The sequence below is a fragment of the Tyto alba genome, unplaced genomic scaffold, assembly GCF_018691265.1.
Source record: "Tyto alba isolate M040663 unplaced genomic scaffold, T.alba_DEE_v4.0 Super-Scaffold_41, whole genome shotgun sequence".
Taxonomy (NCBI): domain Eukaryota; kingdom Metazoa; phylum Chordata; class Aves; order Strigiformes; family Tytonidae; genus Tyto; species Tyto alba.
This window is the reverse complement of record NW_024881317.1, coordinates 4,201,291-4,214,871: the sequence shown is the minus strand read 5'-3', so window position 1 is coordinate 4,214,871 and position 13,581 is coordinate 4,201,291. Positions and strand designations below refer to the sequence as shown.

At 39.8% G+C, this 13,581-nt stretch overlaps 1 protein-coding gene across 2 annotated transcripts in view; it reads right to left on the bottom strand.

Moving 5' to 3' along the window:
* ADAMTS17 (ADAM metallopeptidase with thrombospondin type 1 motif 17) overlaps positions 1–13,581 on the bottom strand; it is a 196,731-nt gene that overhangs the window by 147,091 nt on the left and 36,059 nt on the right. For both annotated transcript variants that reach the window (XM_042804283.1, XM_042804282.1), the window contains exons 5-7: positions 12,314–12,397; positions 11,557–11,714; positions 5,164–5,207 (exon numbers count right to left, since the gene is read on the bottom strand). In XM_042804283.1, the coding sequence (XP_042660217.1) occupies positions 5,164–5,207; positions 11,557–11,714; positions 12,314–12,397 (286 nt within the window). The remainder of the gene's footprint in view (positions 1–5,163; positions 5,208–11,556; positions 11,715–12,313; positions 12,398–13,581) is intronic.

Here is a 13,581-nt window from a genome sequence, read left to right as displayed (position 1 = left end):
AAAATGTAAAGTCCTTTATTAAGGTGGTTTACATGGAATAAAAAAAAGGATGAAATCTACTTGGGGGGTGTAGACCAAATGTCTCGTTTGCAAAACCTGGGCGTATTTTGAAACATTTTACGATGATAAATTCATAAGAAGAAAGAGTGTGTAGCTACAAAGGGAGGAAAACTGGCTAATAGCACCATAATATGCAGTACTCTCTGATCGCCCTTTTCACCCGTAGCTCTCTACACACTTTTCAAAGAAGGACGGGACTAAGATAGGAACACACTGGTACAGCAGGAGGATGTCACCTGTGCAGTCACCCAGCAGTGCAGTGACAAAACCAAAACCCGATTTCCCCATTCACATATCAGCGTTTGGGAGACTGCAGAAAAAGGACACAAATTTTGGAAGGATTTATAATCTTCAGGACTCTCACAAAGTTATCTTTGAGGCCTTTAATTAAGGTCAGCTAGGAGATGGGAATGTTTTTCACAAAATATTGATTCACTTGTGGAAACAGTCTGGAAAACTATGTTTCTCAATCACCTCCACTCTGATGCTCAGTTTTCTCCAGGCAGCTATTCCTTCAACTAAACCTGCTCATCTGCAGTATAGACACTATACTCTGCTTCTTTTCCCCGACATCAGGCCACAGAAAAGCACATGTGACTGCAGCAGAGGTAAAGACATTTTTAACCAGGGCAATTTAAGGATATTTAAGACACATTCTCATTTTCCATTTCCCAATTCCACACTGCCCCCACTTTTATTATTAGCTGAATACAGGGAAGCTTCAGCTTGGATCTGGGGTAACATGTACACTGAGGAATCAAGGCCAAGCTTTGCCTTGAAATATGCAGGATCATTCCTAACTAACCGTAAAGCTGCTTATTTGGCACTATCAGTGGAAATATTGAACGAAAGGGGCATTCTCAATCTGCTTATGTCACAGAAAGGTTGGATTCTGACAACGTGCAAGGCTCCAAGCTGCAGCCTGATATTAATAGCTAGACATTAAACTCTCAATTTGGCTGGCTTAGAAGCAGCCCAATTGGAACAAAGATTTTTCTGCAGGAAACGGCAGATCTGGTTAGAGTCATATCACGAGAGATGAATCTGAAGCAGCCACAGACTGCAAACTTTTTGACTGGTATGTGACAAGGTTGTGTCACACAAAGCAAACCTTCCCTGCTCAAATTGCGGAGCATATCGGAGTTCCCGCCCCTGAGGCTGTTGAAACATAATTGTTGCAAATCTATTGCACGCAGGCATATATTGTTTTCCTTCTGTTCACCTCCTTTTGAATTAATTTGTTCTTAGGGCTAACTCACACAACAAAGTGGGGCAATGAGCATTAACAAACTATATCTTAAACAAATGTGATTCTGTTTCTTGATGCAGTCAGTGAGGTGTCACCCCACAAAGACATACCTACATATTTTCACCATTTTTGAGCTTGTTTCAGCCATTATGTAACCCTCCACACTACCTTGGCAGCAAGGCCAAGAAAATTTGAACGAAGTCCCCAGAGCAACTGGTTTCAGTGAGGGGCCCCTGCCAGAATACAAATACAAACCTCCTGCTGCTGTTTTCTCTCTGTGTCTGCATGGCAGGCAAAGATTCCAGACAGGTTTTTCAATATGGATCTTTTTGAGCACAAATGAACACCTCTTATAAGCCTTTTAAACTTCATAATCCCACTTCCGAACAACAGCTGGGACTCAATACTTCCACCAGGGCAAGTTTGGCTTCCATATTTCTCACAATGTAAAGAAAAATCAAGGCACTGTCACTAAAAAACCCTTTACCTACAGCGCTCTGAGTCCTCTTATTCCAGCACACACAATCTAAGAGATTCTTTATAGTCTCTTAAACATGACTAAGCAACATTAGATTCTGGACTTGTATTGCATCATATACATCAAATATCACACTGCTTTATATGAGAACTTCTTAAGCTATGCAATCTCCTTGTAGCTTTGCACTCAAAATCCTCATTTCATAGAGGTAGACAGAAGCATTCAGAATGTAAGTGACTTGCCAAATGTCACACGATGAGTCAATGCCAGAGCTGGGAATAGAAATCAGGAGTCTAGAGTCCAGATTCTCTGCCTTATTTAGAGCAGTAGCCTCAGTCTCCTAGTTTAAGAGAGTGCCTGCTCACCATAAGGATGGCAGTGTACCATATTGCAATGGCCAATTACATCCATAAGCAGGTATAAAAACACATGCATCTGCTGAGAGCACGTTCTTCATATATTAAAGCAAACTATAAGGCAAGAAATGAAAGGAAGTTGATGTGCTAGAGAACTTTGGGGAGTGCTATAACCTCAGCATCACCATCAAGACCAAATGCAATGTCACTCTTTGGACTAGCTTCTTGCTTTCACAGGCAGTCTTGCTGATTTGGAGGGAACTATCTGGGAGCTGGAGTGAGGAATAGGAAGCTGGCAACAATAGAGATGGCTGAAATATCAGCATAATTCTTCATAAGCCAATATGGTATACCAGTGGGCACCAGCCTACTTTGACTGTTGCATTCCTGTTAAGCCCAAGTAAATGCTATGCTACATTGCTACTTATATAACCCATGTGTATATATATATATATATATATATATATATATATATACACAGGTGGCTAATTATATGGTGGCTATTAAAAGCCTACTTCTCTACAATTGACACCTATTTTGCCTATTCTGACTAAGAAGGAAAACTGCAGAATGTTTCATACAGTGAAAATTTAGTACTACCAGCACTAACCAATTTCTCAAACCAGTTGCATGCCATGGGAGTACATTCCTTAATTTATTCTTCCTCTGCTATGACATATATACAAATGACACAACAAGGCCAAATTCCATTCCGGTCTAACATCTGTAATATGAATGGATTACATACCGGCTAACTTTCATTAGTAAAGAAAAATTATATAGTTATATCACCAATACAATACCTTTGTCAGAGAAGGGGGAAATAAGCTAATAGAGCGCTATATCCACCCACAGAAGGCAGAGACAATGACCTCTACATAAATCACCAGGGCATCAGATACACTGTCCATAATTATCAGATATCATCATATGGGATTCAGGACACACGTAAGGACTCAGAAACATGAAATATCTGTTATATGAATAGTAATTCATCAAAATCCAGCATTCCTCTGTAGCAAGCTGATGACCAAAGGAACTGGTTATCTTCTTCAGGATCTACCTCCAGCCACTAAGCATAAGAAGTATTTCTCAAGGCAGGGACGGAAAACATATCAGAGTGCAGTATAACTTGGGTGGACTTCATTCAGATTGCAGCCCTAGTAAAATAGCTCCTCATTTCATGGTTTTGAAGAAAACTTGCAAAATGTGCTGCCAGAATATACAACACAGACATAAGAGCCTAAATTGTAGATGATCTGAAATGACTGCAATAACTCACCAATTTGGGCACAGACAATAACGCTTGAAAATTGGTGTTATCAAAATATTTACTTATTTCAACAGTATTTAAGAAAAGATGGTATCATATGATGGAGGATTTCATCTGTACTCAGGGCTAAGGCACACTGCTTCTGGGTTCAGACAACAGAAAGAGTGGGGCATAGAAAATGCGTAAGTGAAGACGCTAGTACTTTGCTGCCACATATTAAACTGTCAGGGAGAAGGAAGGAAAAGCAGGATTGAAGAGAGCAAAAAAGCCAGACTGGTTTTGTCCCAGGAACATTCACCTTCTAAATATCTTGGAAAAACTACATTGGCAAGAATAACAAATGAGTTTAATCTTTATTGTGTTGATCTTCTACTTTCTCCACTGCAGCCCTAGCCTGCAGCAAGTCACAGCACAAGAAAGTATTTGGGTATTGTAAGAACAGAGAAGAAGTCATAAAAATATTTCCTTAGTCATGCTGTCTATGGTAATATTATTCCCCGAACAGAGATCTTCAACAGTACTGTCTTTAAAAATGGAAAGAGCTCTGACCTTAGTCAGCATGTGTCTTCCATCAGCTTCTCTTATTTTTTTTTTTTTTTCACTTCTTTATTGTATCTTACCACAGTCCTCTCCAGATGCAGATACACAGTATAAAAGCCTTCCTCAGTGGAAGTGTGTTTTCCACCGGACACAGAATAAATGCATTGTGAGGGATTCTGACTGGAAAGAAAATTTGGATGTAGAGGCCTTGCTCATGTTTGAAAATAAAATGTATTTTTCAGGTCAATATTTCCTCCTCGCACTTGATCAGTCTCCACAGCACAGAGAGGGAAGGACCTGCGTTCTGAGATGAGACTTCTGTAGGTAGTTTCAGAGCTCCTGCTGAAGGCACTTTCCCCCATGCTCTTCATCACCCACTATTGTCAGCTTAGCAGCTCCTAGTCTGCAACTGTGTCTCTCAACACTGGAGTGTAAAATCAGCTGAAAATCAGGATCCATTCCAAGTTCACACAGAATATAGGATAAGGGGCCACTTGACTTCAAGACAAGTCTAAAAAAATCATGCAATCATCATAAAGAGGATGTTGAGCTATGCATCCAAACACTGTTGCTACTGTGGTGATTAAAAAAAAAAAATACCAGGAGAACAGACACAGTGACAGTTACTGCTACCTAAGATAAATAAATAAATAAACAAAGTAATGTGTAGGATGTAAGGACCCTGTGTATCCAGAGTTTGGATAAGATTAAAGGCAGTTAGGAAGTAGGAGGAGTAGGAGGCAGAAAAGAAGATTTAGCTTGGCTTCTCTACAATGAGGTATTCTTCTCTGGTGTCCAAGTGCCAGTTTGATTCAGGAGTATTACACAGGTTCTTACAATTGGAAATACATCCACTAGTTAGCAAATTCTTGGTTTAAGTGAGAGAGCACTGAAAGGAGCCTTATACAGACACATCAGAAGACAGTTTCTTAATTTCCAATTATCTAATCCTACATCTGCTCCAAAGAAGCAGAAGTACCTCAGATTACTTCCTGAACTCAGAGACCTCCAGTGCTTAGAAGGGGTTAACATTTAATGGCATATTTATAGTTCATACCCTGCTCAACTAATCCGTATAGGCATCACAGAGGTATACAGAATAGCAAAACCAACATTATAGTAATCCAGAGAATGAAAGATTGCCCAGAACACTCCTCTTAGCATAGAGTTGGCTATCAAAATACTCTCCTCTGCTTCTTTGACTTACCCACAGTGTCACAAGGCTCGTCTTTGTGTACGCAGAAATCTGTCCTAGAAAGAAAAACAGAACAGAAGTGAAATGTATCCTGTGCCTCCAGACTCCAGGCTAGGAAAAAACAGTGATGCATGACTCGCATATCATAGGTGTTGAGGTTTGGGGGTTTTTTTAAAACTGCTGTGCAGTGTACATGATGAAAACACGTATAGCAGCATTGATTGCCACTGCAAGATTACAAACAATTATGTGAAGCAGCTCCACATACTACAGTCCAATTTAACAGTTCTGAGATTTAGCATGTAAAAGGATACTGCCTCACTCTATGATATCAGACTTCTTCAGCAACTGGATTAAAACTGAACCGCTTATTTTCACAAGAGAACTGTAACAAAAAGGAGCAGACACCCTGTGATGCAACAGCACCATCAAAAGTGGAAGGAGGAGCTATGTGGGGACAGTGCCTGGAGACACAGAACTGATCATGTATACCCAGAAATTCTCAGTTCTTCATGTTTTTTCTTCTTCCACTAGAATAGAAAAGGACAAGAAAGAAGGAGGACTGAGCAGAGAAAGACAGGTGTTGACAAGGAAGAAAGAGATTTTCAGTATTTGCCAGGTAACAGTGAGGTGAATTGGCTTCAGCTAAACATATGACACTCAGATTTGCCATTTTATGGTTTGAGTCAAATACAGAAAGGTTCAAGAGACTTCATTTGGTCTCTGTTACTCCCTCACATCTCACCCAGTCTCCCTAGATCTCATCAAGGCAGGGAGCGATACTACATATGCCACTGGCACCCTCAAATCAACCAGGGATTCATAGAGCTGTATTAAACAGAAACAGAACAAAAAGCCTTGAGGCTCGCCATCTAAGTGATGACACTTCATGTGAGAAGATTTTGTAAATGAGATTCCTCATGACAGAAAAACAAGTGTGGAAAGAAAAGTATTTTATAACTAAATTAATGTTTTGAATAAATTTCAATAAGCACTTAGACCAAAACTTTTAGGAGCTATCTTCACCAGACCTGCTTTGCAGTGCAATCAGCTATGAAGAGGAGCTGGAGAAAAGCACCACATGTGCTAAAACATTTCAGAAGTTCCTTAACCCAAGGGAAGCAAAGGAACCATAATCTCTATCATGATGGCTTTCCTCACTCTGTGGGGAGGCTAGTGAGAGAATCATGTTAGTACATTTGGAGTGTGTCATTTAAAATGCCCAAGTCCCCAGTGGGACTTTAAGAGTTTGGCAGCAGGAAGATTAAAAACAGTTAGAGAAAGATAATACTTAAGAAAATACTTAGAGAAAGGTAAATACTTAGAAAAAAAATACTTAGAGAAAACTAAAAACAGATAAAGATTAAAAGTATTTTTTTCTTGAAGAAAAATATTCTAGGGTTTATAGGAGAAGGGATTTAAAGCCCAGGACTGTGGCTGATGAACCCAAATCCCTCATAACAAACTCCTCTGAAAGTCACATATCAAGTTGTCAAGATCTTGGAATGAGAGAAACAACAGCTATTACCAGCTCTTGTTATGCAGACACTGAAAACTAACCATGCTTCAACACAGAAAAACCATAACCACCACCAAAGCGTTAAAAAATCAGATAGGAACAAAACAAAATCGGAAGCTACGACCACACACCAGCCCCAGCTTTCATTTTTCACCACAGCCTTACTGTGTCTCGACACCTTGGCATTCCAGACTAATAGCAGTCTCCTGACGGAGCTGGCACAAGCACGCCTACTTGAGTTCCCAGAGCCAACTTGACGGAGGTTTATTTAAGGACTTATTATGTTACATAAACTGGTAAATCAAACAGATGCTTTTCTTGTGACAACAGATAGCTGAACTATTAGCAGATGGCAGGAGGCCATTGCTAGAAAAGCATCTCTCTTCAGAGGCTGGCCAGCTCTGCAAATAAAGCACAACAATTTTGCTCCTTGCGCTCCGTTCTACACTGAAAGGTGTCTGGCACTTTCAGGGAGCTCCCTGGAGAAATTAGCACCGTGCCATAAAATGAAGGATCTTGTAAATGATCCAGCACAACTTACAGACTCTCCTACAGAGGTAGAACAATCCTTGTCTGTAAAGAGACTGCTGTGATGCTGTCTGGTTAGGGAAGGACTTGAAACAGGTCAGCAAGAAGAACTGAACATAGCTGCCCAACTCACTGCACGAAGGCCTGCAAGTATGAGGCCTCCTCAGCCCATCCTTTAAACTGCCATAAACACAAGTCCAAAAGACACCATTCTTCTATTCAGAGATCTTGTACCAAAATGCTAGGCTTTAAAACATCCAGACCTATTGTAAAAGTTTTACCCCAAAACTCCGTGGCCAAACAGAAAATCAAATCCAAACCTTTAGTCACAAAGGAGCTCGGTGGTTTGCAATCTTCTTCCAAAGGCAAGCAGCCACCCCATCACAAAACCTATATACTGAAACGCCTACAGTCCTTCCCTGGCAATCAGAGGGGAGCCTGACTGAAAAGGCATTAAGGAAGATCTATCTCACCTGTGGATCAGTCACACCAGCGAGGTAAGATGGCCCCACCATGGCACTGAAACTAATCTACTTTCAGAAAGCTTTCAATCACAGGTCTCTCTGGCACATTTTTGAGCTTGCCTGCATCTATATTTTTGAAGCAAGAGCTTGACATGAATGATACTATAATGATACTCCAAGGATATAAAAAAGATATCTTAAGAGACTTCTGCATATGCAGTGAATGTTATCACAGAGACATAGTTTTGTTAGCAGAATCTTTTACAGAGTTATATTGGAATAAAACTCTTACTCCATGAGCTGCAATTCAAATTCAAGATCTGACCTTATCACACCAAGTCTTGGATAATATACTGAAATCACACACTGTAGCTGTGAAGCAATTTTACTCTTCACTTTTAGCCACTGATTGAATCAAGCAGGACATGTGTTCTCATCTTCTAGGGACCTGTGAAACTCTTGGCCATTATCACTTGTTGTACCGTGCAGAGAGCTTCCTTTAGCAGACTTTAAACAATTCTTCTAAAAAAAAAAAAATGACAACAAGTCAGTTGTTTTGTTCAATAAAAGAGCCAGAAAAGAAGAGCTCAGAACTCCTCCTACAGTCATTCTTCCATCTGGCTCACATGAACTGGAAAAAAATACCTAACTGTACTAAGCTAAATTCTGCAATTCAAGTCTTTCCTGTAAGAAAGGACAGTAGTTGAACTGTGCAACATGAATAAAAAGTATTCTGTTTAATGGCCACTTCCCAGCATCCTTCAGATGACATTTTTTTGACCAGTTTAACCCTGCTGGGTCATAAAGCTAAAAAGGACAGAGGAAACCGGTACAGTCAAAAACCTGCCAAAATAAACTTTCCACATCCATATATACATTTAGTAGCACTATGCACCCAGTTTCCTTGATGCACATTGAATTGCTTTATTTGCCCATTTAAATGGGAAGGCAAAAGTCTGGAGAAACGTGGAAGGGAGAAGCAGGCTGCAAATGGAATAACTACACCAGCATGTCAGTAAAAATGAGTCTTTGCTTAATGACAGCTCTGAATTCTGTTCCTATTAGTGTTGTGTCATTCTTTGCTCTGCTATCACACCACCTATAGTCTAATAAGTGACCCAAACACCTACAGCCAGGAAATGGGGAGAACATCAGTATGTCTGAAGATTTCCTAGGGAATGCAAAAGACAGAAGATCAAGAAGGGGAATGTGTTTCAAATGAGACACAATTCTAAGACCACTAAGATATAGATTCTGCAGACATAAGTTATTCTGGTCAGCTGCCCATTAAAATATGAAGTACATTATCCATAGATGCCAGAGATCTGAATTTCTGTAAGTTCAAAACCAGAATTTGAACAAGAAAAATCTGATGATTATAGAAACCACGCCACTATACTGACCTGGGCTAAAACAGGTTATTCCCACCATCTCATTTATTTACTGAACTGTACAATGGTACATCTTATTTCACAGATATTGTATGACTTTTACCTGGAACTCAGTCAGGTGGATACTATTAAAAGCCCACAGAAGGCATATTTGCCACCTAGTTAATCTACTCTTTCATACAAATGAGTATATGGGGAACATCAGTTGGAGGTGAAGTCTCAAAAGGCAAGTGTGGCTTGGTGTTTCAAATGAACACAGCCAGATTGGAACCAGAGGGATTTCTTCAGAGGCTGACCCCAAAGAATCTGTTTCTAGTCCTAAAGCAGCTGCAGCTGCTGGAAATTCAGCTTCTGCTTTTTCTGGCGCAATTGCTTGTGCTGGACATGCTGTTGCTCCCATATCCTCTACCACTGGTCCATCTGTACAGTCTGGGGAGGGTCCAGGGACACACACACACACTTCCAAAGCCAAGAGTAGAAAACCTCATTTCCCTAACACAGGAATTGGGCTGCTGGGCCAGAAGTCTTCTAAGCAACGCAGCATCCTCTATGTAGCAGAAGCAGGATGGGTTAAGGATGACAAGACACAGCAAGAAGGTAGGAAAAAGACTACAAGTACACACTGTTGGCTTATCAAACAGGAAAAATGCTGCTCTTATGCACAGCAGTGTACTCCCTGGCTTGAGGTCTCTCATAAAACCTGAACCTAGTTTCTAACCGAATAGCTAGTTTCTAACAGAATAGCTGTACTTCCTCCAGCTATTCTGACTGCAGAACCCTGCAAATCTATTAAACAAATCTTCCTACAAATTCTTCCTACAATTCTTCCTCAGATGCCTGAGTCCAACTCATTTAGGCTGACATTATGCATGCAATTTTATAAGCTGCAAAGAGACTGCACAGATTAAATGCTCTGCTCATTCCCTCCACCCTGTGCTCAGAGCACATCAGAAGTGATTCTGTATGCCTCACTTGTCATGCAGGACAACTGGATGCCCAGATGAGTTTAACAAGAATGTTAGTTATTTATTTAGGCCCTGATCCAATGAAGCACATGGTTAACTATAACCAGGATGTGCAGCCCATTGACTTCAAAGGAACTATTCACCCTGTCTAAAATGTTAAGTATCTGCTTAAGTGCTTGGTTGGACTACGCTGAATACAGAGGAGAGAGAAGGATTTGGGGGAACTGCACACATGTCTCTGAAGGTACATTCTTAGGAACTTTGCTGGCCCCATGCCCTTCTCACCAGCTATTTTACTGAACACTCACCAAAATGCCATGAACAGTTTGCAATGTGACTATCAACACAATAGATTATTACAGTCAGAATGGCAGTTTATGCAAAAACATGTATTTCTACTTACATTGTTGGCAGAGAAAAAAGGTGAAAGAGGTGAGTAATATTGAACTGCAGTACAGACATTTCCTGTCTCAAGCTGGGGAAGAAGCAGGTAAGAAGTAGTGTTTTTCTAGCACATACAGCATCCACCTTACACTATATTTTTGTGCTCACTTTAATCAGCCAGCGATCATTTCTATAACAATGTATTCTTCATTTATATCTTAAAAGTATGTGATCAACTTAAAAGACCATGGATTTGCTACTCAGAATGTATGGTAACTGTGAGGAACACAGGATTTGCATTGTACAGTGAAGTTGAGCTCAGGTACTAAACTTAGAAGAAAGAAGACTACAGGTTAATAGGGACAACACCCTTTTTGCTTACTTTATCTGGGCCATACCCTGATGTGTTTGATACATCAACAGGTACAGAGCTGTGGGCTGCAAGGAATTTTGCTCAAGTATTCATACACAGATTATTTCACATCTGAAATAAATGCAGCAGTTTTCAAACATACAAATAAATGAAGCATGACACCCCTCCTCTATCACAGCTGAAATAGAGGAGGTGTGTTAAAGTGGTTATTTCCTAGGGCAATAGAGAGAAAATTAATTTAGTTTATGGTATTCATCTTTCACTTTCTTTAGGCGGCAACTCCCTCACCACCTCCCCATTACTGACACACTGTCTGCTCCTCTCAGCCTGTTCAGTTGATTCATACCTAATTACACACAGAGCACTTGTTCCCAGCTGTGTTCTCAATTCCACACCTTCTTTCTGCTTGGAAGAAGGGCTTATGCTCCAAAGCCTCACCTATTTTTATCATTTATACCAGCTGGTGTGAAAAAAAAAAGTATCACCTGTGCTACAGCCATGTCTTGCCAGTATCCTGACATACTATAACTAACATACTATAGCGACCACGACTATGACAACGCTCTGGTTCAAGAGGAGAGATGCTTTTGCATGACATTGTTAAGTATACACAGAAACAAGACAAATCACCTTCATCTGAGGCATCTGAACAGCATGTAGGTAGCAAATGTATCATCATCAACATATCTTTTTCTTAGATTACTGCTAGACCAGATAACCCCATCATTGACTATGGGCCATTATTGGTTGAACTAAACTGATAAACCAGACCTTACTATACCTGGTTACAAAAACAGCAGCATCCACAGGAGGGGTGTCATCCCTCGCGCCAGGAACCTGGTTGTTACCAAGGTATTTTGCACCACCATATTCTTCATTTTGCCATTGACAAAAGCTCTCCAGAGACCTCTCTCCATGATGCCCAATAGACAATTTTGCCTTTTGGAAAAAAAAAAAAAAAAAAAAAAAGATACAAAAGAACAAATGTCAGTCACAGTCTTTACATAAAGCATTAGACCTCTGATGAAAAATCAGAGGCTTAAAGATAGAGATATGAGAGAACGGAAGTGCGAAACAAGCTTCATCTAAGTAGGTGAACTAGAGACTTTGGAATCCACACTGCCTTCTGACATTTGATCTACAGAACAAACTCCATTAGCTGGCAGCAGTCATAAGATTCTAATACAGTACTACATTCAAAAGTCTTGTAAATCTGGACGTTATATATTTGATACTAGAACTGCATAATTTTTAATCTTTGTAACAGTTAACTTCTGAGACTGGTTTGCAAATACAAGTAGACAAGGATTTACCAGGAAGGATAATAAAAGGACTGTAGCTCCTTTTACTCCCACAGCCCCCAATACTTTCCACCTTCAATACTCTTTGGTGAAATGTGGTAGGCACCACTTACAATTTGTGATCATGTGGCCAGACATGCCCCACTTCCCCCTCCCACTCTAGCACAGAGATCCTGCTCTGTCTGAGACTACCACATTAGAATGACAACAGCAGGGTAAAAATGAGTTAGAACTCACAGGACGGTTGCGAAGCAGGACTAGTTTGGTCACTCGAATGCTGACTTTAATTCCAAGACTTTGGTGTTGAAACATGTTGTACACCTGTAAAAAGGCAAAGAAAACATCCACAGTCTATCAGTAACAATATGAAGACTCAGTAATAGTTGAAAGAACTAACTGTGACTAAATTTAGACTTTTGTCCTTCAAGAAATTGACCCAAAACATACCCAAGTGGGTTGTGCTACTACATTCAATAAAATAAAGAATTTTTTAAGAGCTACTGTGTTACCACTCTAACAGTTCCACATATTACAGTGTAGCTAAAACACTTGCAAAACCAGTGCGGTCCTACTGTACTGCACTGGGCTTCGCCACCTGACCAATTTGTCACAGATTAATCTAAGCAAGATTCAGCATTCAGGGACAAAAAACATTAAAAAACAAAACAAAATAAAAAATACACAAGCTACTTGCAGAAAGAAAAATATTTTTAACTGGAATAAACAAGAGAAACAACAAAGGAGCAACAAAGGAAAAGAGAAATATTCCAAAGGAACTCTAAACATAAACCGAAGTCTCAGGAACACTAACATACGTTATGAAGCATCCAACTAACATGGATCTTCAGTGCTTAAATATCAGAGATATCTGAATGCAAGATGAAATAATGGTGTGTTTTAGACTTCAGGAAATAGAATGGAAAAGCAATTTCCCTCTGTTATTTTCATATCTTATATAAGAGAATAGTAATAAGGCAGCACATAATGACACAAGCCTCAGGAAATACAAAAATAGCACCGGAAACTACCTTACTACTTTCTCCAGATTTTACATTCCAGCTCAGATACTTCACCTCATTTTTATAGGTTAGAACATAAGATCTTAATTGATGCCAGAATTTTATTCCACTCATTTCTCCATGTACAAATGCTTTAACTAGACTATATCAAAAAAGGTGAGGGAGGGGTTTATTTTAAAAAGGTGTAAAATACCACATAACCACCTTTGGATGAATATTGTTTTCCCTACTCAGTCAAAAAAATAAAGTCAAGATCATTGAAGAGAGACTCTTGACTAATGGGAGGCAGGATTTGGCCCCAGGTAAGCTATATTCCTTACTCACAGCTCTTTTGGCTAGAAATACCACACAGGCTCAGCTGACTTCCTACAACAAACCCAAGACATGAGCACATTTTGGATACTATGTTTTCAACGCTTGGTATTTTTCCTATTTGTGCAAATACTCAGGAATGTGCTCAGTGTAAGAGTGTTCTTAAGCTATTTA